The sequence below is a fragment of the Ranitomeya imitator genome, chromosome 3, assembly GCF_032444005.1.
Source record: "Ranitomeya imitator isolate aRanImi1 chromosome 3, aRanImi1.pri, whole genome shotgun sequence".
Classification (NCBI taxonomy): Eukaryota; Metazoa; Chordata; class Amphibia; order Anura; family Dendrobatidae; genus Ranitomeya; species Ranitomeya imitator.
Window position 1 is genome coordinate 809,079,528 of NC_091284.1, and position 27,739 is coordinate 809,107,266.

The following is a 27,739-nucleotide window of genomic DNA, read 5'->3' on the forward strand; positions in this document are numbered from 1 at the left end:
TCTCTCCATTTTTCTGCAATTCTGGGTTCCATCCTCGTTTCTCTTCAGGACAGGTTGAGTCTTCGGACTGTCCTGGTGTGGATTCTGTGGTGGACAGGTTGCAGCAGATCTGGACTCAGGTGGTGGACAATTTGACCTTGTCCCAGGAGAAGGCTCAGCTTTTCGCTAATCGCAGACGCCGTGTGGGACCCCGACTTCGTGTTGGGGATCTGGTTTGGTTATCTTCTCGTCATATTCCTATGAAGGTTTCCTCTCCTAAATTTAAACCTCATTTTATTGGTCCGTATAGGATTTCTGAGATTCTCAATCCGGTGTCTTTTCGTCTGACCCTCCCAGACTCCTTTTCCATACATAATGTATTCCATAGGTCGTTGTTGAGGAGATACGTGGCACCTATGGTTCCATCTGTGGAGCCTCCTGCCCCTGTTTTGGTGGAGGGGGAATTGGAGTATATTGTGGAGAAGATTTTGAATTCTCGTGTCTCTAGACGGAAACTCCAGTATCTGGTCAAATGGAAGGGTTATGCTCAGGAAGATAATTCCTGGGTTTTTGCCTCTGATGTCCATGCCCCAGATCTTGTTCGTGCCTTTCATGTGGCTCATCCTGGTCGGCCTGGGGGTTCTGGTGAGGGTTCGGTGACCCCTCCTCAAGGGGGGGGTACTGTTGTGAATTCTGTGGATGAGTTCACTTCTGTGGTCACAAGTGGTATTGCAGTCTCTGGGCTTCCTCCCTCAGGTGTTTTGGTGAGCTCGTTGGCTGCCTTGCTATTTAGCTCCACCTGAGTCTGTCTTCCTTGCTCCTTGTCAATGTTCCAGTGTTGGATCTGAGCTACTGCATCTTTCCTTGGGCCTGCTGCTCTGCTAGATAAGTGCTTCTAGTTTGTTTTCTGTTTTTTCTGTCCAGCTTGCTATTAACTTTTGCTGGAAGCTCTGAGAAGCAAAGGGGTGCACCGCCGTGCTGTTAGTTCGGCACGGTGGGTCTTTTTGCCCCTTTGCGTGGTTTTCGTTTTAGGGTTTTTTGTAGACTGCATAGTTCTCTTTGCTATCCTCGCTCTGTCTAGAATATCGGGCCTCACTTTGCTGAATCTATTTCATTCCTACGTTTGTCTTTTCATCTTGCTAACAGTCATTATATGTGGGGGGCTGCCTATTCCTTTGGGGTATTTCTCTGAGGTAAGTCAGGCTTGTATTTCTATCTTCAGGCTAGTCAGCTCCTCAGGCAGTGCCGAGTTGCATAGGTAGTTGTTAGGCGCAATCCACTGCTGCTTATAGTTGTGTGAGGATAGATTAGGTACTGCAGTCTACAGAGATTCCACGTCTCAGAGCTTGTCCTATTGTTTTTGGTTATTGCCAGATCTCTGTATGTGCGCTGATTACTGCACGCTGTGTTGCCTGATTGCCAGCCATAACACCTTAGTCTGTTTCAGTAGGACCCACAATCATGGGGAAGACTGATGACCTGTCAGATGTCCAGAAGACAGTCATTGGCACACTCCAAAAGGAGGGTAAGCCACAAAAGGTCATTGCTAAAGAAGCTGGCTGTTCACAGAGTGCTGTATCTAAGCATACTGATGGAAAGTTGAGTGGAAGGAAAAAGTGTGATAAAAAAGTGCACATTTACCAGGATAACCGCAGCCTTGACAGGACTGTTAAGAAAAGGGCATTCAAAATTTTTTGGGAGATTCACAAGCAGTGGACTGCTGCTGGAGTCATTGTTTCAAGAGCCACCACACACAGACGTATCCAGGACATGGGCTACAAGTGTCGCATTCCTTGTGTCAAGCTACTTATGACCAATAGACAACGCCAGAAGCGTCTTACCTGGGCCAAGGAGAAAAAGAACTGGACTGTTGCTCAGTGGTCCAGGAGTCTGGAGGAAGGGTGGAGAGGCACACAATCCAAGTTGCCTGAGGTCTAGTATGTAATTTCTGCAATCAGTGATGGTTTGGGGAGCCATGTCATCTGCTGGTGTAGGTCCACTGTGTTTTATCAAGACCAAAGTCAGCAGAGCCGTCTACCGGAAATTTTAGAGCACTTCATGCTTCCTTCTGCCGGATGGAAATTTCCTTCTCCAGCAGGACTTAGCCCCAGTCCACACTGCTAAAAGTACCAATAACCGGTTTATAAACAACAGTATCACGTGCTTGATTGGCCAGCAAACTCGCCTGACCTTAACCCCATAGAGAATTTATGGGGTATTGTCAAGAGGAAGATGAGAGACACCAAACCCAACAATACAGATGAGCTGAAGGCTGCTATCAAAGGAACCTGGGCTTCCATAACACCTCAGCAGTGTCATAGGCTGATTGCCTCCATGCCATGCTGCATTCATGCAGTAATTGATGTAAAAGGAGCCCCGACCAAGTATTGAGTGCTTTTACTGATTATACATTTCAGTAGGCCAATATTTCAGATTTTATACAGTTCAACTACCTTTTCCTCTAGATCCGTTGACAATTCTTTTGCTTTCTCCATGACTCACAATCCAGAAACGTCAGTGGCTGGATGAAAGATGCAAGAGTCTGTCTGGATCCCAGAAACTCATGCAGCTTTTATGCCCACACTGATTACAAGCAAACAGGTCACAGATGAGGATGTTACTTTTAGGAGCCATTCCAATACATTTGTGTCAACTTCTGTTCATGTCATCAGGCACAAATCACCAGGGTATGTGAACTTTTGGCCAGGGTCATTTGGATGTTACAGAAATAGAAACAAATAATAAAATGTATTCCAGTACTCCCCTTGAGGTCATAATAAAAAAGTGTAAAACAGACAAGTACTCTATTTTCTCACTGACATTGCCTGACATAGGCCAAAAGATAACATGAAAACATAAATAAAAGATGCAAAAACTATTTGAATGAGGAAACATGTGCCCACGGTCAGTAATTGGCAGCCCTTTGGATGCAGCACACGTCCGCTGCATCCAAAGCGCTGCCAACTTTTGAATGCAGGTGAATCCGCATGTGATCATTGAATCGTGTGGATTCACCGCATCCAATACATTGGACGGGTGAGATTTATCTTGCGAAGGCTCGTGTCTCCGCAAGATAAATACATGCTGCGGTCTGGAGAGAAGCGCCGCATGTCCGTCTCTGCAGATAATCTGCCGGCGTTTGTGCCTGCATAGTGGGCATAAGATTTGAAGAAATCCCATCCACTATGCTGTAACATCTGGACGCAGCACAAGTAAATAGCGTCGAACCAGCAGCATTTACTGACCTGTGTACCTACCGTTACAGTTCTCTAAACCGCATGTACCAAAAAAATAAAATAAAATGTGCCTCGGGCTAAATAGCCCAGTCCTGGTCTAGTTAAATCTGTATTGTAAATATGAACACAACTTTTTGGTAAAAGAAATAAAAAAAATGTGTTATATGACCCAACATCATGTGAACCAGAGAGATCTCGATCTACAACTTATCTTGATGCAATAATGCCACAGAAGCTTCCGTTTTCTCTGATCTCGCTCCATTTGTCTGCACATTTGTGATAATTTGAGACCTCCTAGACTCTTTTCCTGACTTTTCGACAGATGCTTTTTTTCCCCTTTCAGTGTCCCTTGTATTCCATCAGGGCTGTTCCTTCATCCCTCCCCCTTTCCATCCTCATGACCCTGGCAAGAATTTGCTGCAGAGCATGGGATTAGTCTTTTGGGAGTTTGGGAATCAAGATGCACAGCCATAACACGGAACATCTCTACAAAATCCTGGTGATTGGTGACCTGGGTGTTGGCAAGACGAGTATTATCAAACGCTATGTCCACCAGAACTTCTCGCCACATTACCGTGCTACCATCGGGGTAGATTTCGCTTTAAAGGTGCTGAGCTGGGACTCAGATACCGTGGTCCGTCTACAGCTATGGGACATCGCAGGTTAGTGGAGCAATAACAGTTCTTTTTTTATTCTGGAATTGTCACCTGGTTGAGATTCGACACTTTAGCGGGGTTTTGATCCCACGTGAGCATCCGTATGGCTGTGTCGGGAAATCCAACTTGTCGCTCTCCGGGTTTGCGAAACTACAACCTCCAGTGTGGTGCAAGCTTTCGTTTCCTAAAAACTGAACAGTGACAGGTTGATGACCATTGTAGTATTGTAAATCAATCAGGAAAACGGGCCTAGATACAATTTTTGAGAAATATCAGTTTTGGAATCCCAGAGATCCCAGTCTTTTGACATTCCAGGTAACAAGAATAGAGGTGTTGGGGGACGGCTGAGAGCCTCAAAAAGGGAACTTGATCATTATTTTTTATTTTATGACCCACAATTTTTCATGAGCCGAAAAACCTTTTTTAATTTTCAGCTTTTGGTTTTTTTTTGGACTGGTTTCTATACATCCGGCGATTCGTTGGCTTTTCTCTTTTCCACGGTAGCAAAACATCGGAGAAACTGATGGCTGAAGTGATCATACAGTTTTCATTCTGCGTATATGGCTCATCAGCTTTGTAGCCGAATTAAAACATTTTTTTGTGTGCATCCTTTATTTTTTTGGGCTACGGACACCAGATGAATGCACATCAGGGTGATTGGATCTAAGAGATCAGTTCTGTCCCGCGCTGGCACAACCTGAGACAGTACATGGGTGCCAAGCCTCATGCCATGTTCTCACGACGTGGTCAAGTTGCTTTTTTTTTTTTAATGAAAATTTCCGAAATTGCGGGAAAACGACGTCGCCTTTTGCAGCAATTTTTAAAAATCTATGCAGAAACCTATTTTAACCGAAATTTAAAAAAAAAAAAATGCTACGTGAGTGCGTTTTATGAATATATTGTGACTCAGCAAATCCTATACTGTTTGTTATAACTTAATATTAATAGAAATGTATTTTAAAATATTTGATTATTTTTCATATTATTTGACTTTTATACTGCCGTTGCAGTAAATCAAATTTTCCTATGAGGTTTGCGAGAAAGTTCTGTCCTAAATTTTACCCGTTAAAAGAGGTATTAATGCAATGTCCCTTTAATAATTTACAGTAACATTTTGTCAATGTAGCAGAGCTGGAATTGTAATTAGCTCCGCATCATTATCCAGAAAAATGGATTATGCCGTATTAATGAATCATTATGGAATCCTTCAGGCTCCATGATGAATCCGTTATTTGACCCCTTTACTGGATTCTTTATTAAGGCAATTAATATCACAGTGACTCGTGCCTAGTGTGAAACTCAGCTCTGCTACATACGAATGAAGCTGGTGCAGAACTCCCGCTAGTAAATGTATTAACATGGGTATGCCAAATGTCACACAGCGAGGATAAAATGCAGTGCAGTTCCCGAATTTACTTTAATCTGCAGTAATTACTTGTTCGGAAAGTTAAAATGTCTTTGATCAGATGTAGCAGAGTGGAATTTGCCTATGGTTCATCATCAGTTTTTCTGAGTTTAGGATGTGCGAGATTTATATTTATATTAACTACATAATCAACTCAGCTCTGCTACATCTGCAGCCTAGGGAAAAGAGAACAGCAACTATTTTTAGAGGTAGTCCATGCAACTACTATGGGGCCCATCAGAGGTATAGCTTGAAGGTCAGGGGCCCCAATGCAAAAATCTGTAAAATAACCTGTACCTAGAGTGCTATACGCCATTTCTAATCTGTTGCTTCACCTTTTATGGTATACTTAGCATCAATATAATGCTCCAAATGGGACATTTAAACCTCAACCCTTAGATCACCCCTAAAAGGCTCGAAAGGAAGAGTTTGCAAGGCCCTATACGGTAAAATAGCCAGGGTCGCACTGGTGTTTCCTAACTTTTAAGGGACTTGACCCCTGAGTGTTCATGGTTATGAATGGAAGTTGGATTGCGAATTTTAGCATTTTGTGTATACAGCTTCTATGCAGATATAGGTGTCTCCATGGTTACAGACTACAAACAAACTCTGTGCAGTCAGTGGTCTCACCCTTCTGTACTTCCTGTGCTGCCATGATGCGGATCCTACCGAGGTTATCCGTTTTTGCTATGAACAAAAAAAAAGTAGGGTGGAGGGGGCAATGGTAGCTGTGAACGTGCAATCCGGCACCAGCACGGATCCTCATTTTGATACCGACACAAAAAAGAAGGTAGAATAAATACTACACGGGGACAAAGTAAAAGTAACCCACCCTGTGCCGTGTTGTTGCCATCATTTTGCGAAATGTTTAAGTCCCCAACACCATTCTGACCTACCCCCAGAACACCCATTTTGGGGCGGGACTGTAATAAAACTTGCCTCCATTGAGCCAGGAGTCCATGGAGATCAAGTACAAGCGGAAGCTAAGTAATAATATGCAGTACAGACCAAAAGTTTAGACACACCTTCTCATTTAAAGATTTTTCTGTATTTTCATGACTATGAAAATTGTACATTCACACTGAAGGCATCAAAACTATGAATTAACACATGTAGAATTATATACTTAACAAAAAAGTGTGAAACAACTGAAATTATGTCTTATATTCTAGGTTCTTCAAAGTAGCCACCTTTTGCTTTGATGGTTGCTATGCACGCTCTTGGCATTCTCTTGATGAGCTTCAAGAGGTAGTCACTGGGAATGGTCTTCCAACAATCTTGAAGGAGTTCCCAGAGATGCTTTGCCCTTGTTGGCCCTTTTGCCTTCACTCTGCGGTCCAGCTCACCCCAAACCATCTCAATTGGCTTCAGGTCTGGTGACTGTGGAGGCCAGGACATCTGGCGTAGCACCCCATCACTCTCCTTCTTATTCAAATAGCCCTTACACAGCCTGGAGGTGTGTTTGGGGTCATTGTCCTGTTGAAAAATAAATGATGGTCCAACTAAACGCAAACCGGATGGAATAGCATGCCGCTGCAAGATGCTGTGGTAGCCATGCTGGTTTAGTATGCCTTCATTTTCAATTCAATGGGAACCAGGCATGCAGAGTCCATCTGTTCACCTTTTCTGCGTCGCACAAAGACACGGTGGTTGGAACCAAAGATCTAAAATTTTGACTCATCAGACCAAAGCACAGATTTCCACTGGTCTAATGTCCATTCCTTGTGTTCTTTAGCCCAAACAAGTCTCTTCTGCTTGTTGCCTGTCCTTAGCAGTGGTTTCCTAGCAGCTATTTTACCATGAAGGCCTGCTGCACAAAGTCTCCTCTTAACAGTTATTGTAGAGATGTGTCTGCTGCTAGAACTTTGTGTGGCATTGACCTGGTCTCTAATCTGAGCTGCTGTTAACCTGTGATTTCTGAGGCTGGTGACTCGGATAAACTTATGCTCAGAAGCAGAGGTGACTCTTGGTCTTCCTTTCCTGGGGCGTTCCTCGTGTGAGCCAGTTTCTTTGTAGCGCTTGATGGTTTTTGCCACTGCACTTGGGGACACTTTCAAAGTTTTCCCAATTTTTCGGACTGACTGACCTTCATTTATTAAAGTAATGATGGCCACTTGTTTTTCTTTACATAGCTGCTTTTTTCTTGCCATAATACAAATTCTAACAGTCTATTCAGTAGGACTATCAGCTGTGTATCCACCAGACTTCTGCACAACACAACTGATGGTCCCAACCCCATTTATAAAGCACGAAATCCCACTTACTAAACCTGACAGGGCACACCTGTTAAGGGAAAACCATTCTCGGTGACTACCTCTTGAAGCTCATCAAGAGAATGCCAAGAGTGTGCAAAGCAGTCATCAAAGCAAAAGGTGGCTACTTTGAAGAACCTAGAATATAAGACATAATTTCAGTTGTTTCACACTTTTTTGTTAAGTATATAATTCCACATGTGTTAATTCATAGTTTTGATGCCTTCAGTGTGAATGTACAATTTTCATAGTCATGAAAATACAGAAAAATCTTTAAATGAGAAGGTGTGTCCAAACTTTTGGTCTGTACTGTATCTTGAAAACTGTGCAGTTCTGTCAAGTTGTCGTACTGTAATGATGCAATGGTGGAGTGGGCTGAGGAGCCATGATTGTGCCGTCATTTGTGGGACAGGTTGTACTATAACGCTGACGTTCTGCTCTAATAGCTTCAATTAAGACCACTGAACCCCTTAGATGCCCAGGACACAATCAGAACTGTGAGGCGCCATTGGTTGCTATGGTGTACAGACGCCTAACAACGGCCCACAGGTCGGCCATTTTGGAAGGCCTTGCCAGAGGTCGTAGTGCTCGTCAGGGCTACATGTGATGATTTCCTATGGTTTTACATTGCTACCTGCTACTGTTTCCAAACGTGTTGGATTTTCCGATGCTAGAAGTAATTTACACGTGACTGACTTACCACAGACTTCAGTACAAGTCACAAGCAACTTGGTTTTAACTTATCTGTGATTTGGATGTTCTAAAATAGACACGTGACAGAAAGATAAAGATAATTAGCACGGATGATGGTTTTCAGTCACGCGACTTGTTTGAGAATTGCCATCACGCAACACATCCGTGATGCCATGTAGTCGGGGCACACATAACTACAGTATTACCTGAGGAATCAGAAGATTAGACATTCAAAACCACTAGTGGGACTAAGAAAAAAATAGATTAAAACGTTTTTGGAAAATAAAATCAAAGGAATAGTAAAAAACACACACAAAAAAATCATCTTACAAAAAGCCCTTTACTAAGTAACATGTTAATAAAATAAATGCCTTGGCCTCAATTCATCAAGACTGGAGATTCATGAAGAGAAGCCTCCGTGGGACACGGCAGAAATCTTACCTTTAGCGAACGACACAGTTCGTCATGAATTAGACGAGCTGCGACATCGCGCCCCTGTCACGGTATTTTGGCACAGCTGGGAAAACCTGGTGCGGAAATAACAAAAGTCGCAAAATGTTTGTGCCATAATTTTACGACTTTTCAAACCAATTTATGGCAAAAAATAATTTCTTTGCTGAATAGGGGCCATTAGTTATCAGGCACTTTTTAAAAAATTGCAGTTTTTTGTTGTTTTTTTTCTCCATCCAAACTCCCCTTCCGCTAAGAAAAAAAAGCACTGAATAAAAAGTGTTAAAGAATAAATAAAATGAAACCCAAAATGGCACTTAAGTAAGATTCATTCCATAGGAAACAAATACGTCAAATGAAAAATAATATTTCTTATGGGACTTGGAATGTATCAGTGCAAAAACAAGTTTTTTAAGGAATTACCAGGGGACATAAGGAATTGTAAGAAATTACCATGCTGAAGGTTTTCCGTCATTCATAAGCGTGCGACATGATAAAAATTGTGCAATTACAATTATCCCTACGTGTTTTACTCCTCTGACCAAATTCCATGGTGTCTTGGATCAGTACCATTTTTATCTGATTTTTTTTGTCTATGTCGCATTCATAACTGCTGTATAGTTGTTAAAAAAACTGTCACCAGGCCAAAAGTGGTCATATTTTGCTCCTATTTTATTCCCGCCGTTCTTCTGAGTATTCTGTTGTTTGTTTGTTTTTAATCTGCCATATGCTTCCAGAGATACAATTGTTTTTATTTAGTGCGAATTTTTAAGGCCTTTACCAGAGGGGCGTGGCTCGCATGATCCTCTGGGGCGTGTCTTTAGGCATGCTCTTCATAGGTAGTCTGTGAGCCACGCCTCCTATGTAAAGACCATACAAATCTGCACTAAACTTAAAGGCCTATATCTCTAGGACCGTATGGCGGATTTAAATAAAAAAAACTAAAAATTGAATACTCGGGGGAGAAGCAGAAATAAAATAAGAGCAAAAACTGCCCACATTAACCTTATAACAAGTATGCTTTAAAAGAGTCTAAAATGAGAAAAAAATAGCTTCTGTGAGTGCTGTGTGTGCAATTTTGACAACCCTTTTTTGATGTGACGCCTTGATCGGGGTTCTTTTCATTTTATTGCCCATCCCCTAAATATCCAATTGGACATCGAGACAGTTGCCAGGTCTGGGGGCAGCTATATCTGAATCCTATGAAGGTCTCTACCATCCACTGGCCTGTTTATGGTTTTTCTGCCTTGCTCCACCCACCAATTTTTAATTTCACCCCTGGTGGCTCAGTGGTTGTTGTCACTGTTGTTTTGCAGCTCTGGGGTCCTGGGTTCAAATCACACCAAGGACAACATCTGCAAGGATTTGGATTGGTTTTTCTCTGGGAATTCCAATTTCATCCCCAGATATACTGATAAGAATGTGGGTTGTGAGCCTAATGGGGGCAGTGATGACAATGTCTGCAAGGTGCTGTGGTATATGTTGGTGGTATATAAGAAATAGAAGATACACTGCCCATCTTTGAGACAACCAAGGATGCCAATTAATGGCACTTTCTGTCGAAGATGCTGCTTGGCTTTCTCCATAAACTTCAACCCCATGGCCATATCTTCCATATATTTCTATAAGGGGTCCAAATTTAGAAGTTGGTATGCCACCCCCTACTCCCAGATGTTTCACCCTTGAGAGGGAGAGTCCTCTATATAGTCACAAATAACATCATTTGTACCAAATAATTCAGGTTTGCTGCATCTTTAGCTATAAGAAATGACGGGATTAGGAGGGTAGGGGGGATATGTGGCTGCACAATAAGGGGTTTGTTACATTTATTTACTCACAAATATTGTAAATATCCCGTCAATGTTCCAGCTGATTTTGCCTCTCCGGCTTCGTGCGGCCGCGCAGTGACACAGGGCGCAGATCGGAACGTAACGAGAGAGATAACATCTTACACAATGCGAGCTTGTGTAAGATGCTGCAGGTCATGTGCTGTCAGATCATATGATGCCGCTTCCTGCCGAAGAAACCAGAAAATGAGCTGAAATTCTCAGCATTTCCAGAGCATTTCACTGAGAGCACCGTGGAGGGAACATTCCGCCATCCCAGAAACATCACAACGATAGAGGGGGTTTAGAACACAAAACAAAAGCTTTTAAAAGACTAACTAAACTTTCTTTTTTTTTTTCCACAAATTTGTCTAATTCCCCAGACTTTAATGACACAGGTGCTGAGTTGACCCATCACTGCCATCATCGGTACTCCAGCTAAAGGCAGGCAAATTAACTGGGGGAAACGTAGAGGTTTACAAGACACTTACATGCTATTTGTGTACAGGAATGAAGAAAAATCCTCTAATCTTCTCTACATTTATGCTTGACTCTCTCAATTTTTGTAAAATCTAATTTGATTCCACTGACACCACGCACACTCTTCTGTGCCCCTCACACACATTGCACACATAGTCATTTTTTAAATTTTTTTTTTAGCGTCCTTCACCTCGATTTCAACCCATGCCGACTTGATTGATGAACAATCGTTAAGAAGATTGATCTTGTGTAAGACATGCTCAAATACACACACATTACACAGGTGGCATTATTGAGATCCTTATACCCCAACCACACGTATCTATCTATATAATTGTCTAAGGACCACTTCCGTCTGTTTGTCTGTCACGGAAATCCCGCGTCGCCGATTGGTCATGGACGGCTGGGCGCGACCAATCAGCGACAGGCACAGTCCAGCCAAGAATTGGCCCCTCCATACTCCCCTCCAGCCAGCGCCCACATAGCGTTTTAGCAGTCCGTTACCGCCGCTATTAACCCTGTGTGACCAACTTTTTACTATTGATGCTGCCTATGCAGCATCAATAGTAAAAACATATAATGTTAAAAATAATAATACAAAAAAAAAAAATCATTATATTCTCACCTGCCGGCGTCCACGGCAGCCTTTCCCGCTGCTCGCGACGCTCCAGTCCCAAGAATGCATTGCAGCATCGACCCCAGATGACGTAGCGGTCTCGCGAGATGATGACGTAGCGGTCTCGCGAGACCGCTACATCCTCACGGGTTATTGCCAGAAGGCATTACTGGGAACGGAGTGTCGCGAGGAGCATCGCTAAAGGCCTGGGCTGGATCCAGGGGCCGCCAGAAGGTGAGTATATAACTATTTTTTATTTTAATTCTTTTTTTTTAACAGGGATATGGTGCCCACATTGCTATATGCTACGTGGGCTGTGCTATATACTGCGTGGGCTGTGTTACATGCTGCATGGGCTGTGTTATATACTGCGTGGGCTGTGTGATATACTACTTCGCTGTGCTCTACACTATGTGGGCTGTGCTGTATACTACGTGGCTGTGCAATATACTACGTGGCCGTGTTATATACTATGTGGCCTGTGTTATATACTACGTGTGCTGTGCTATATACTACGTGGGTTGTGCTATATACTACGTGGCCGTGCAATATACTGTGTGGCTGTGCTAAATACTACATGGCTGTTGTATACTACGTGGCCTGTGTTATATACTACGTAGGCTGTGCTATATACTATGTGGCTCTGCAATATACTACGTGGCTGTGCTATATACTACATGGCTGTGCTATATACTACGGGGCTGTGCTATATACTACGTGGCTATGCTATTTACTACGTGCCTATGCTACGTGGGCTGTGAGACTCTTTCGCCCGGGGCCCTCAAAAACCTGCAGCTGGCCCTGGCTTCACTGATTGGTCATGGCTGGCCGCAACCAATCAGCGACAGGTGCAGTCCGGCCGCGAATTGGCGCTTCGCTAATTGGTCGCGCTCGGCCGGCCGAATCCTGTGTATAAATTGCATTATTCTGAAATCTTTATAAATAAACTACATACATATTCTAGAATACCCGATGCGTTAGAATCGGGAAACCATCTAGTAGTAGTATAAGAAAGCACTGTTGTTATCCTAAGGCTACGTTCACAATTCAGTATGTTCTGTTCATTCTGTTTAGAAGAACAAATGGAATTTCTGTGCAAAAGTATCCATTTATATCAGTAATGCACATGGAAGGAGCAGGAGCACCCCACTCATTGTTATAGGGTTTATATGGGTTATGTTTTGTGACTTTTTTTTTTTGTACTGAAAATATTTCTTCTCCTAGAAACCAGCAACTCATTTTTAGTGTTGTCCTATACAGGCCACATGGTTTCAAGTGCAGAACCTACAAGGATTGTATACAAACTACTGCAGGCTCCTAAGTGACAAATGTGCCTTTTTGTGCAAGAATTGTTTCTCATATTAGAATTAAAAAATATTATGGATTATAAGACGCACCCCAAATTTTGAGAAGAAAAATAGGAAAAAAAAGTTTTTTTTAATATAATGGTGGTGCTTCTTATAATCCATGCGCCTTATTGCTTACCAGGGGTGGTGCCTGTGGTGAAGAGGGGCCCCAGGGTCTCTGGTGCTGCGAGGGGCCCTGCCGACATTTTGTGAAAGACCAGAGCCCCCCACAGTTCCATGGTTTCAAGTGCAGTGGACTCCGGGAAAATGGCTGCCAAGGAGAAGACAGTGTTTTCTATGCTGGACAGATGCTTCCAGTATGTTCGAATATCGTTTGGTCTGCACGGGGCCCCAGCAACCTTCCAAAGAGCTATGGACAGAATCCTTGTGCCCCTTAAGCAATATGTAGTGGCATACCTGGACAATATTGCTATCTTCTGCCCGGACTGAGAGAGTCATCTGGAAAAGGTCCAGAAGGTGTATGATGCTCCAAGGTAGGTGTGCTTTTCAATAAACTCGAAGAAATGTGCCTTGGGGAAAGAAGCCAAATACATGGGATATGTAGTGGGTAGAAGCGAGATTAAACCCCAAATCAGTAAAGTGGAGGCAATCTAAACATGGCAGAGACCGCTGCCAAAAAAACAAGTTAAAGCCTTCCTGGGGATTGTGGGATACTACAGGAGGTTCATCCCGATCTTCGCTATGACGGCCATTCCCCTGACTAACCTCCTTAAGGGGACAAAATCGGTAATGGTCAAATGGTCTGAAGAAGCAGAGATGGCCTTTCAAAAAATGAAAGGGGCTCTGTGTAAGCAATAGGTTCTGGTAACCGTCAAGTTTAAGAAAGAGTTTATACTCCAAACGGATGCCTCATATGTTGGTTGTAGGCTTGCTGGAAGAGGTAGGTCTTCAGGTTCTTTTTGAAGGTTTCGATGGTAGGCGAGAGTCTGATGTGTTGGGGTAGATGGTTCCAGAGTAGGGGTGATACGCGAGAGAAATCTTGTATGCGATTGTGGGAAGAGGAGATAAGAGGGGAGTAGAGAAGGAGATCTTGTGAGGATCGGAGGTTGTGTGCAGGAAAGTACCGGGAGACGAGGTCACAGATGTATGGAGGAGACAGGTTCTGGATGGCTTTGTATGTCATGGTTAGGCTTTTGTACTGGAGTATCTGGGTAAGGCTCCTTTCACACTAGCGTCGGAATCTCCCCGTTGCAATGTGTCGGGGAGAGATTCCGACGCTAGCGTTTGCTGCATTGCACAATGGAGGCAGCGGATGCATTTTTCCGGCGCATCCGCTGCCCCATTGTAAAGTGCGGGGAGGTGGGGGCGGAGTTCCAGCCACGGAAAAAGCGGTCCGTCAGGAGAAAAAAACGTTACATGTAGCGTTTTTTTCTCCCGACGGTCCGCAAAAGCACAACGCATCCGTCGCTCGACGGATGCGACGTGTGGAAATCCGTCGCAAATGCGTCGTCAATGCAAGTCTATGGGGAAGAAACGCATCCTGCAAGCACTTTTGCAGGATGCGTTTTTTCTGCAAAACGACGCATTGTGACGGATTGCAGAAAACGCTAGTGTGAAAGTAGCCTTATAGGGAGCCAGTGAAGGGATTGACAGAGGGGAGAGGCCGGGGAATAGCAGGGGGACAGTTTAGAATCGATTGGAGGGGTGCGAGACTGCTAGAGGGGAGGCCACAGAGCGGTAGGTTACAGTAGTCCAGGCGGGAGATGATGAGGGCATGGACTAGGGTTTTTGCAGATTCTTGGTTTAGGAATGTACGGAAAAAGAAAAGAAAGGAGCAGTCCTTTCCCAAGAGATACACAGGGAGGAGCACGCTGTTCTCTACCTGAGTAGGAAGCCATAAAGCGGTCGGTGGACACATTACGGTACTATCTGGTAGGATGTAAGTTTAGATTGGTATCTGACCGTGCCCCACTCAGATGGATGAGGGAAACAAAGGGTAAAAATGCTTGGGTCACCCTCTGGTTCTTAGCCCTACAAGATTTCAACTTTCATGTAGAGCATAGAGCAGGGAAGCTACATGGTAATGCTGATGACCTCTCGAGAATCCCTTGTCTGGCAGTAGAAAGTGCCAAGCCCCAAGGCAGATGGGGGAGGCATGTAGTGTGGCTAATGGTCGAGTAGTCGATGGGAGATATGTGTTGCAGAGATTGCTTGTCTCTGCGATGTAACCCAGAGTATTTTCTCTAGTGCATGAGAGCACTAAGAGGTTTGTTTGTTGCACTTGGGAACGAGTTACGTTTAGCTGTGAGAGGTGGACTGGTCTTGCTACCCATATACCTCACCTCTGGGTGTGGTTAACAGCCTATATAATGGAGGCTGTTTGGCACATGGTCTGTATATTGGGAGGGAGAATGTCTCCTGTGTGTTTTTGGCTCCTAACCAAGCCTGAATATTAGATGCTACCCCAGCCTGTTTGCCCACAGGCCTGGCCAAGCAGAGCCTTGCTATGGCGATTTGTATTTTTTATGCCTGATCGGAAGGCTTTTTGTTTTCTATTTGACTTCTGGGTTGATGAAGCAATAAACCCATATGAACTTTTAATGGAACAAGCCTCCTGTCTTCCTTCTGACTCACGCAAGTGAGTACAACACCTACAATATATGTATATATATATACTATATATATATATATATATATATATTCCTCTCTGTGTCTCAGAAGATCAGCTGTGTCCATGTTGCCTTCCTCTTCACCCTCACTGTCCATCGTCTGGCAAAAAGACGACAACTTTCTGCAGCAGGAGCCTCTCCCCGTCTGCTTAAACCCCGCCCCTTCAGCAGTTCCCAAGCTAAGAAGGGAAGATATTAGTAGGGAATCAACTTCTGCGGGGTTTTTACCAAACTGTATTCTACCGTATACCTCCATATAAAATTGCAGAGCGAACGACTAAAGAAGTCACCCAGCTTTCCGCAGCTCCTAAACATAATTAAATCTGTATGTTTTATTTGTACTCGCTCTTTAAGAAATAGTATCCAGCATAATCCCAAGTGTGATAAATCCCCTATAAATACAATAGTGTAGTGTTGTACAGTGGCCGAATAACCTTCCCTATAAAACTAAATCTACAATTACAAAAACGGCAGATTTCCACTACTAGAGGTCAGGAAAACTTGTGAATGGAGGTGGGTGCCAGTCAGACAGATTAAGGCAGGTTTTTTTTTTCTTTCCAGACTTTGAGACATTTTTTTGATGGATTATATTAGTTTAAGCAAAGAGCTAAAAGTACGTTACACATTTGTTTTGCTACAATGAGTTACTATTGGGAGAGAGATTACAGGGCTCTAAACTGATTGTAGTACCAGCTAGTATAAGAAAGCGCCATTCCGTTGATGTGATTTGCCTGTTTCCTAAGCCACAATTTTCAGTTTGTTATTACTTTTTAGTTACATATATATATATATATATATTCATACATAAAGTGATCTAGATCATGTATTGCAATTATTAAAGACGTAGGACCCAAATAATACTGGCTTATATTGACCTAATAATATTTCCATACAGTGCTCAAATACTACCTCCATACAGTATTTAAATAATACGGCTATACAGTATTTAAATACTAAAATATATGGAAACTTGATTCTAGCTCACCCAGTGGCTCTATGCTCATCCACCTGGGGCTCAGACACCGGCCTCGCCCTGGCCTCACATCAAGGAAAATAGAAAAAATTGGAGTCTGGCTCAACAGGACTGAATTTTCCTTTCCTTTTTATTTTTCAAAAGAAAATATAGTGCATACAAAAGAAAAATTTACATGGTCGACATGACCCAGTCGACGTGTTTCGACTGCACTAAGCAGTCTGACTCATGAGTACTGCCATGCAATATTTTAAAAAAATACTAAAATACATTGCCATAGAGTACTCAAATATTACTGCCATACAGTAGTCAAATATTACTGTCGTACTATAGCCAAATAATATGGCCATAAGGTATTTAAGCCATACTGCGATTCAGTGCTCACGTAATACTACCATACAGTGCTCACATAATACTACCATGCGGTACTCAAATAATACTGTTGTAACCAAATAATACTGCCATATTGTACTCACATAATACTAGTGCAGCGCCCCAGAGATCTGGTTGTTGCAGTATGACGCTCTGCCACTAAGGGGAGTGATGGTACGTCTGATGGCACTGAAGGAATTCTCCTGACCAGGTATCACCAGAACACATTACACTTCACACTCTGGCCACTAGGGGGAGAAAAAGGCTTTATTTATTGGGCCACTCCTCACACTGGTAAAACTAGGGGTCGGGGAGGAAGTTAGTTGGAAGCTGACTGGGTTGGATTCAGGCCACATCCCGTGGCAGGGGGTGTTGCAGGGAGAAGACACAGGGGTGGTCCCTGTCAGGCGTGGGAACCTGGCAGGTGCATAGCGAACAGAACAGAACGTAACGGAACCGCGCCTGTACTACCTTGCGGCGGTATCCTAAGAAAGAGACACGAAGGGAAAGAATATTGTGGAACAGTGTAAACGAGATCAAGCACAAAGGAGAGCCAGTTGGAGTCGTGCCGTGAGACCGAGGCAACATTCTACTGAGGCGCGTAGCCGGTGACCGGAACACCGCGGGAGTAACTGACTCTAGGCCTTACTTCGAACTCCGCAGGACAGTTAATTATAGGTTGGCTGTCTACCTTAAATTTCCTAAGAAGACATAGGGGGCAACGCGTGGAGAGGGGCGTCTCTAGGGTCCCGGAAGACCTCCAGGCCTTCCCATCATACGGGTGCGTCCTAGCCAAAACATACTGGGGGACGAGAAACTAGCAACATCTGGAACTAAAGAAAGAGAGAGAGCTGTAGAGAACGACGAACGAGGACAGCAGTTGTGAGGACTATTCCGAATGCTCAGCAGGGTAGGACTACAACACACAGGCGCTAGTGGTAGGCAACGATTTCCATCTGCGAAGGAGACTCTGGAAGTGCCCATCGGACCGGCCGGTCTCTGAGAGCCCTGTTAAACGTGCTCTGGATTGAGGATCCTGAAGTCATCAGTAAAGAGGTAAAGAGACTGCAACCTTGTGTCCTCGTTATTGCCTGCATCTCACACCATCACCATCTACCTTACTGGGAAGCCCTGGGGACATACTTCACCTGTGGGAAGGTATACCATCCAGCTGCCATCACATCACCCCAGCGGACCCCACAGCAGCATCGGTCACCCTGACCGAACACCACAGGTGGCGTCACGAACCCCTGACAGACTGTACCACCTTTATTGGACGCCCCTTAGCAGGGTCGCGGACCGAGTCTAGCCACCGTGACAGCCTCAGAACCGAAGCAGAGAGGCCCGGTACCGAGAACGCGTCGCCCTGTGTCTGGGGGCGCTCCAACTACCATACAGTGCATAGACATTATTGTTTTACAGTGCTCAAAAATACTGCATTACAATAACAGAATAATACTGCCATACAATGCTCACATATTACTACCATGCAGTATTCAAATAACACTGTTGTGACCAAATAATACTGCCATATTGTACTCACATAATACTACCATGCAGTGCTTAGACATGATTGTTTGACAGTGCTCAAAAAATGCTGCCTTACTGTGACAGAATAATACTGCCATACAGTATTTAAAGGGAATCTGTCACCCCAAAAATTGTATATGAGCTGTGGCCACCGGCATCAGGGGCTTATCTATAGCATTCTGTAATGCATTCTGTAATGCTGTAGATAAGCCCCCGATGTAACCTGAAAGGTAAGAAAAACAGGTTATATTATACTTACCTGGGCGGACCTGGTTCTGTTCTGGTCCGATAGGCATCGCAGTCTGGTCCGGTGCCTCCCATCTTCTTACGATGACGTCCTCTTCTTGTCTTCACACTGCGGCTCCGGCGCAGGCATACTGATTTGCCCTGTTGAGGGCAGTGCAAAGTACTGCAGTGCGCAGGCCCCAGGAAAGGTCAGAGAGGCCCAGCACCTGCGCACTGCAGTACTTTGCTCTGCCCTCAACAGGGCAAATCAGTACGCCTTTGCAGGAGCCGTGACTGGAAGCAAAGAAGAGGACATCATCGCATGAAGATGGGAGGCCCCGGACCTCGACACCCATCGGACCAGACCAAAACCTGGACCGCCCCTGGGTGAGTATAATCTAACCTCTTTTTCTTACCTTTCAGGTTACATCGGGGGCTTATCTACAGCATTACAGAATGATGCCGGTGGCCTTAGCTCATATACGATTTTTGGGGTGACAGATTCCCTTTAAATAATACAGCTGTGCTCAATTTAGTGCCATACAATGCCCCAAATTACTGCTATAGAGTGATGAGAGATGAGTTAATTGATTTTGAGAACCTTTGTCTAACGGTCAGTTAGTACTCAAACCGCCTGCACACCGCCTCCTCTTGGCATCCTCAGCCGTTCTCTTGAAAAGCCGTCTCGATGTCGTCATTGCCTTGTGTCGTGCCAGAGCGCCTAATCAAAAGAGGAGCCAGTGACGTTGGCAGGTAGGAGGCGCTTCACAGGGCTCGCGTCCTGCGGTCGGGTAATACTGACCTGGCAACTGGACCTGGGTACTGCGAATGTATTCCTTCATCAGTGACCAACTGATGCTATTATACAGTGCTTAAATATTACTCAAATAATTTCAGAGACTAAATAATACCGCCATACAGTACTCAAATATGACTTCCATTCTAATGCCGATAAAATACTGCCAATGTATAAACAAACAACAATTATACGAGAATTATCACAGCCAATACCCATATAACTTACAAACATCTGCGTTCAATAAACTACCACATAGTGCCTATGTAAGGTGCCGCTATACACTGGCACACACAGTCCCTATCCCATACTGTGGCACCATATGGGATACCTGTTATGATCTGGTGGTTTAGGAGCAACATGGAACGAGCTCTGAAGGAAGTGGTATCTGTACTGACCGCAGTCCCTAAGCTCAACACAACACTAGAAGTAGCCGTGGGATGCTCCTAACTCTCCCTAGGCATCTCGTCACAGCCTAAGTGCTAACTACCCCTAAAGATAGAAGCAGGAAAACTATCTTGCCTCAGAGAAAATCCCCAAAGGATAGATTAGCCCCCCACAAATAATGACTGTGAGTGGAGAGGGAAAGGACATACACAGAATGAAACCAGGATGAGCACAGGAGGCTAGTCTAGCTAGATAGATAGGACAGGATGGAATACTGTGCGGTCAGTATAAAACACTACAAAAATCCACGCAGAGATTACAAAAATCTCCACACCTGACTAAAGGTGTGGAGGGTAAATCTGCTACCCAGAGCTTCCAGTAACACAGAGTTAATTCATACTGATAAGCTGGACAAACATAGAAAGCACAGAACGGATAAGTCCACAATCTGTGGACAGAAAAGAGCAAGCAAGAACTTAGGTTTGCTGAACTGGTCAGGATAACAGGGAAATCCAAAGAGATGTGAATCCAACCAGGAACCATTTACAAGTGGCACTGGCTGAAGGAAAGAGCCAGGCATAAATAGCCGAGCAGAAAAGACAATCAGTAGAAGCAGCTGCTGACAGCTAAATCCAAGGAGCAGCCATACCACTTGAAACCACAAGAGGGAGCCCAAGAGCAGAACTCACAAAAGTGCCACTTACAACCACCGGAGGGAGCCCAAGAGCGGAATTCACAACAGATACTTGCTCGTGGTTCTCTTTATTAGAGAGGTTACAGACTTTTGGCCTTTTTTGACCATCGCTGACTGACGTCACCGCTGCAGCCAATACACAGAGACTGAAGCAGCCGTGGAGAGCCAGCGTTGAAACGAAGGAGAGTGAACACTATTTGATTATTATGTTAACACAGCCCTGTTCACGCACCCTTAGTCCAATGGTGACACTCCGCCGCCGCTCCAGTCTCTGCACACTGACTACAGCTGTGACATCACAATACAATACTGGCAGACGGTGATGGAAACCTTAGCTGCTAACTGTGGTGGTGGAAGCCCTGATGACTGATGGTTACCAGTGGTGTTAAAGGCCCTGGTTGTTATCTTTGGTGAAGACAGTGGCTGCTATTAGTGTTGGTGAAGGCCTTGACTCTTATCAGTGGAGCAGTTGTTACCTATGATGGTGCAGACCCGGTCTGCTAACTGTGGTGGTGGAGACCCCAACTGTTTTCTGTGATGGTGGAGACACCAGTTGTTATCTGTGATGGTAGAGACCCCGGCAGTTGACTGTGGTGGTGGAGACCCCAGCTATTACTTATGGTGGTGGTGGGGACCCTGGTTGTTAGGTTGTTTCCTGTGGTAGTGGAGACCCCAGTTGTTATCGGTGATGGTCGAGACCCTAGCTGAAAATTGTGGTGGTGGAGACCCGGGCTGTTACCTGTGATGGTAGAGACGCCGGCTTTTTGGCTGTTACCTGTGGTGGTGTAGATCCCATCTGTTATCTGTGATGGTGGAGACCCCGGCTGTTTCCTGTGGTGGTGGAGACCGAAACAGTTTCCTGTGGTGGTATAGACTCTAACTGTTATGCTCGAGACACCAGCTATTTCTTATGGTGGTGGAGACCCCAGCTTTTTTGTGTCATAGTGGAGACCACAACTGTTACCTGTGGTGGTGGAGATGCCTGCCGCTTGTTTCTTGTTGTGGTGGAGATCCCTGCTATTTCTTGTGATGGAGGAGACCCCGCTGTTACCTGTGATGGTGTAGAGCCCCAACTGTTACCTTTGGTGGTGGAGACGCCGGCTGTTTGGCTGTTAACTGTGGTGGTGGAAACCTCAGCTATTACCTGTCATGGTTTAGATGCCGGCTCTACTCTGTGGTGGTGGAGACCACGGTTGTAGTCTGTGGAGGTGGAGATCCCAGCTGTTTCTCGTGGTTAAGGGTAGATTAGAAGATGACAGGGCCCCAGGTCATTTAGAAGGCGTGGCCCCACTCATACCAGATGTATCACATGACATGTCACATGATTGCCTTTGATAGGTCATGTGATTGAAACACAGGCTCTCTGGTGCACATCTGTAGAAGGAAAACTGCAGAGATAGCGGCACGCTAAGTTTTTCCCTTATGTACATTGCTATACATAAAAAACTGCTATACATAATAGACCAGGAGTTGGATATTAATTTTCCCTAGAGGCTACATGAGAGACTGTAACTGAACCAATATCGTGAAATTAATTTGTTCAATTTTAATATTAACATATTCATTCAAATTATTATTTTATTTTAAATCTTTCACTTATTTTTGAGCAGAATTAAGTATGCTGACACCCCCTATATACTGTATAAGCCTACACACAGAACCCTAAATGCTGTACATGATGAGCCCCTACTGAGCCTCCTTTATATGGTGTGAGCCACCACATAGCTTACTATATACAGTATAAGACCCCACATAGCATCCTATATATAGCATGAGCCCTCACATAGCCTCTTGTATACAGTATGAGCCCTCACATAGCCTCTTGTATACAGTATGAGCCCTCACATAGCCTCTAGTATACAGTATGAGCCCTCACATAGCCTCTTGTATACAGTATGAGCCCTCATATAGCCTCTTGTATACAGTATGAGCCCTCACATAGCCTCTTGTATACAGTATGAGCCCTCACATAGCCTCTTGTATACAGTATGAGCCCTCACATAGCCTCTTGTATACAGTATGAGCCCTCACATAGCCTCTTGTATACAGTATGAGCCCTCACATAGCCTCTAGTATACAGTCATGGCCAGAAGTTTTGAGAATGACACCAAAATTATATTTTCACATTATCTGCTGCCCTCTGGTTTTTATTAGTGTTTGTCTGATGTTTATATCGCATACAGAAATATAATTGCAATCATATTATGAGTACCAATAGGTTATATTGACAGTTAGAATGAGTTAATGCAGCTAGTCAATATTTGCAGTGTTGACCCTTCTTCTTCAAGACCTCTGCAATTCTCCCTGGCATGCTCTCAATCAACTTCTGGACCAAATCCTGACTGATAGCAGTCCATTCTTGCATAATCAATGCTTGCATTTTGCCAGAATTTGTTGGTTTTTGTTTGTCCACCCATCTCTTGATGATTGACCACAAGTTCTCAATAGGATTAAGATCTGGGGAGTTTCCAGGCCATGGACCCAAAATTTCTATGTTTTGTTCCATGAGCCATTTAGTTATCACCTTTGCTTTATGGCAAGGTGCTCCATCATGCTGGAAAAGGCATTGTTGGGCGCCAAACTGCTCTTGGACGGTTGGGAGAAGTTGCTCTTGGAGGACATTCTGGTACCATTCTTTATTCATGGCTGTGTTTTTAGGCAAGACCGTGAGTGAGCCGATTCCCTTGGCTGAGAAGCAACCCCACACATGAATGGTTTCAGGATGCTTTACAGTTGGCATGAGACAAGACTGGTGGTAGCGCTCACCTCTTCTTCTCCGAATAAGCTGTTTTCCAGATGTCCCAAACAATCGAAAAGGGGATTCATCAGAGAAAATGACTTTGCCCCAGTCCTCAGCAGTCCACTCCCTGTACCTTTTGCAGAATATCAGTCGGTCCCTGATGTTTTTTCTGGAGAGAAGTGGCTTCTTTGTTGCCCTCCTTGAAACCAGGCCTTGCTCAAAGAGTCTCGGCCTCACAGTGCGTGCAGAAGCACTCACACCAGCCTGCTGCCATTCCTGAGCAAGCTCAGCACTGCTGGTAGTCCGATCCCGCAGCTGAAACAGTTTTAAGATACGGTCCTGGCGCTTGCTGGTCTTTCTTGGGTGCCCTGGAGCCCTTTTGACAACAATGGAAGCTCTCTCCTTGAAGTTCTTGATGACGCGATAGATTGTTGACTGAGGTGCAATCTTTGTAGCTGCGATACTCTTCCCTGTTGGGCCATTTTTGTGCAGTGCAATGATGGCTGCATGTGTTTCTTTAGAGATAACCATGGTTAACTGAAGAGAAACAATGATACCAAGCACCAGCCTCTTTTTAAAGTGTCCAGTGATGTCATTCTTACTTAATCATGACTGATTGATCGCCAGCCCTGTCCTCATCAACACCCAAACGTGTGTTAATGGATCAATCACTTAAACGATGTTAGCTGCTCCTTTTAAGACAGGACTGCAATGATGTTGAAATGTGTTTTGGGGGTTAAAGTTCATTTTCTGGGCAAATATTGACTTTGCAAGTACAGTAATTGCTGTTAACCTGATCACTCTGACATTCAGGAGTATATGCAAATTGCCATTAGAAAAAATGAAGCAGTAGACTTTGGAAAAATTAATATTTGTCTCATTCTCAAAACTTTTGGCCATGACTGTACAGTATGAGCCCTCACATAGCCTCTTGTATACAGTATGAGCCCTCATATAGCCTCTTGTATACAGTATGAGCCCTCATATAGCCTCTTGTATACAGTATGAGCCCTCACATAGCCTCTAGTATACAGTATGAGCCCTCATATAGCCTCTTGTTTACAGTATGAGCCCTCACATAGCCTCTTGTATACAGTATGAGCCCTCATATAGCCTCTTGTATACAGTATGAGCCCTCATATAGCCTCTTGTATACAGTATGAGCCCTCACATAGCCTCTAGTATACAGTATGAGCCCTCATATAGCCTCTTGTATACAGTATGAGCCCTCACATAGCCTCTTGTATACAGTATGAGCCCTCATATAGCCTCTTGTATACAGTATGAGCCCTCACATAGCCTCTAGTATACAGTATGAGCCCTCACATAGCCTCTAGTATACAGTATGAGCCCTCACATAGCCTCTTGTATACAGTATGAGCCCTCACATAGCCTCTAGTATACAGTATGAGCCCTCACATAGCCTCTAGTATACAGTATGAGCCCTCACATAGCCTCTAGTATACAGTATGAGCCCTCACATAGCCTCTTGTATACAGTATGAGCCCTCATATAGACTCTTGTATACAGTATGAGCCCTCACATAGCCTCTAGTATACAGTATGAGCTCTCACATAGCCTCTAGTATACAGTATGAGCCCTCACATAGCCTCTAGTATACAGTATGAGCCCTCACATAGCCTCTTGTATACAGTATGAGCCCTCATATAGCCTCTTGTATACAGTATGAGCCCTCATATAGCCTCTTGTATACAGTATGAGCCCTCATATAGCCTCTTGTATACAGTATGAGCCCTCACATAGCCTCTAGTATACAGTATGAGCCCTCATATAGCCTCTTGTTTACAGTATGAGCCCTCACATAGCCTCTAGTATACAGTATGAGCTCTCACATAGCCTCTAGTATACAGTATGAGCCCTCACATAGCCTCTAGTATACAGTATGAGCCCTCACATAGCCTCTTGTATACAGTATGAGCCCTCATATAGCCTCTTGTATACAGTATGAGCCCTCATATAGCCTCTTGTATACAGTATGAGCCCTCATATAGCCTCTTGTATACAGTATGAGCCCTCACATAGCCTCTAGTATACAGTATGAGCCCTCATATAGCCTCTTGTTTACAGTATGAGCCCTCACATAGCCTCTTGTATACAGTATGAGCCCTCATATAGCCTCTTGTATACAGTATGAGCCCTCATATAGCCTCTTGTATACAGTATGAGCCCTCACATAGCCTCTAGTATACAGTATGAGCCCTCATATAGCCTCTTGTATACAGTATGAGCCCTCACATAGCCTCTTGTATACAGTATGAGCCCTCATATAGCCTCTTGTATACAGTATGAGCCCTCACATAGCCTCTAGTATACAGTATGAGCCCTCACATAGCCTCTAGTATACAGTATGAGCCCTCACATAGCCTCTTGTATACAGTATGAGCCCTCACATAGCCTCTAGTATACAGTATGAGCCCTCACATAGCCTCTAGTATACAGTATGAGCCCTCACATAGCCTCTAGTATACAGTATGAGCCCTCACATAGCCTCTTGTATACAGTATGAGCCCTCATATAGACTCTTGTATACAGTATGAGCCCTCACATAGCCTCTAGTATACAGTATGAGCTCTCACATAGCCTCTAGTATACAGTATGAGCCCTCACATAGCCTCTAGTATACAGTATGAGCCCTCACATAGCCTCTTGTATACAGTATGAGCCCTCATATAGACTCTTGTATACAGTATGAGCTTCATCATAGCCTCTTATATGTGGTTTTCAAAAGTATTAACCTCCCTTGGCATTTTTCGTGTTTGGCTACCTCAAAACCTGGAATTTCATGGTTTTTTTGAGAGTTTGCATCAGTTCATGTAAAGAGCATGCACACAACTATGAACATTTGGGTTTCTTTTTTTGTGAAGCATACAACAAATAGGACAAAATAACTGAAAGCTTCGGTGTACGCAGCTAGTCACCCCCTAAAGTCAGTACTTTGTAGAGCCTCCTTTAGTGTCAATTACAACTGCAAGTCCCTTTGGATAAGTCTCTATGTGCTTTCCACATCTTGACAGTGGGATTTTTGCCAATCCTTCAAGGCAAAACAGCTCCTGCCATTTCAAGTTAAATTGTTTCCTCTTCTGAACAGCAATCTTCCAGTATGACCACATATTCTTAATTGGATTAAGGTCTGGGCTTTGACTAGGCCACTCCAAAACATTTACACATTTCCCCTTAAACCACTTTAAACCACTTTAGTGTTACTTTATCAGTATGCTTTGGTTCATTGTCTTGTTATAAGGTGAACCTACAGAGGTCTCAGTCTCAAATCGCTGACAGACTGAAACAGGAATATCTCTGCATTTCACAACAATCTTCCCCCTACTCAGACCATTTTCCTTGTCCCTGCTGCTGAAAAACATGATCCTGCCACCACCATGTTTCATTGTGGGGATGGTGCTCTTGTAGTGATGATCTGTGTTGGTTTGGCGACAGAAATAGCGTTTACCTTGGAGGCCAAAAAGTAAAATTTTGGTCTCATCTGACCACAGCACCTTCCTCCATACATTTAGGGAGTCTCCCACATGTCTTTTGGCAAACTCAAAACAAGCCTTACAATTTTTGTATGTAAGCAAAGAATTTTTTCTTCCCACTCTTCAATAAAGGCCACCTCCATGGAGTCTACGGCATATTGTGATCATATGGCCAAATACTCTAGTCTCTGCTTGGGAACCCTGTTGCTCCTTCAGGGTTACCTTTGGTCTCTTTGCTCTCTGATTAATGCCCTCCTGGCCCAGGCTAAGAGTTTTGGTGGGTGTTGCTCTCTTGGCATGTTTGTTGTGGTACCATGTTCTTTCCATTTGACAATAATGGATTTGATGGTGCTCCAGGTATCATCAGAGATTGGGATTTTTTATAACCTACCCTGACTTTTCAACAACTGTGTCCCTGACGTGTTTGGAGATCTCCTTGGTCTTCATGGTGTTGTTTGGTTAGTGGTGCCTCTTGTTGATGGTGTTGTTTGGAGATCTCCTTGGTCTTCATGGTGTTGTTTGGTCAGTGGTGCCTCTTGATAATGGTGTTGCAGCCTCCGTGGCCTTTCAGAAAAGGTAAAGTGAATATACTGACAGACCAAGTGACACTTAGATTTCACACAGATGGAATTCCTTACACTAAGCATGTGACTTATGAAGGCAATTGCTTGCATCAGAATTTTTTGTGGGGCTTCGTAGCAAAAGGGGTGAATACACATGCATATGTAAATTTTTAGTTATTTTATCCCATAAACTTAATTTTTGCCTATATTTTTCTCACTTCACCAACTTAGACTATTTACTGCTGATACATCACACACAAATCGGATTACGAACATATTTAAACACAGGTTGTAATGTAACAAAACAGGTAAAAAGCCATGGGGGGTAAATACTTTCTCAAACCACTGTACAGTATGAGCTCCCACATGACCTCTTATATATAACATGAGCCCCCA

The 27,739-nt window shown here is 44.0% G+C and overlaps 1 protein-coding gene across 1 annotated transcript in view; it reads left to right on the forward strand.

Moving 5' to 3' along the window:
• Positions 1-3,527: 3,527 nt before the first annotated feature.
• RAB38 (RAB38, member RAS oncogene family) overlaps positions 3,528-27,739 on the forward strand; it is a 58,899-nt gene continuing 34,687 nt past the window's right edge. Inside the window, exon 1 of the mRNA XM_069759271.1 lies at positions 3,528-3,877. Within this exon, the coding sequence (XP_069615372.1) occupies positions 3,676-3,877 (202 nt within the window). The 5' untranslated portion in view covers positions 3,528-3,675. The remainder of the gene's footprint in view (positions 3,878-27,739) is intronic.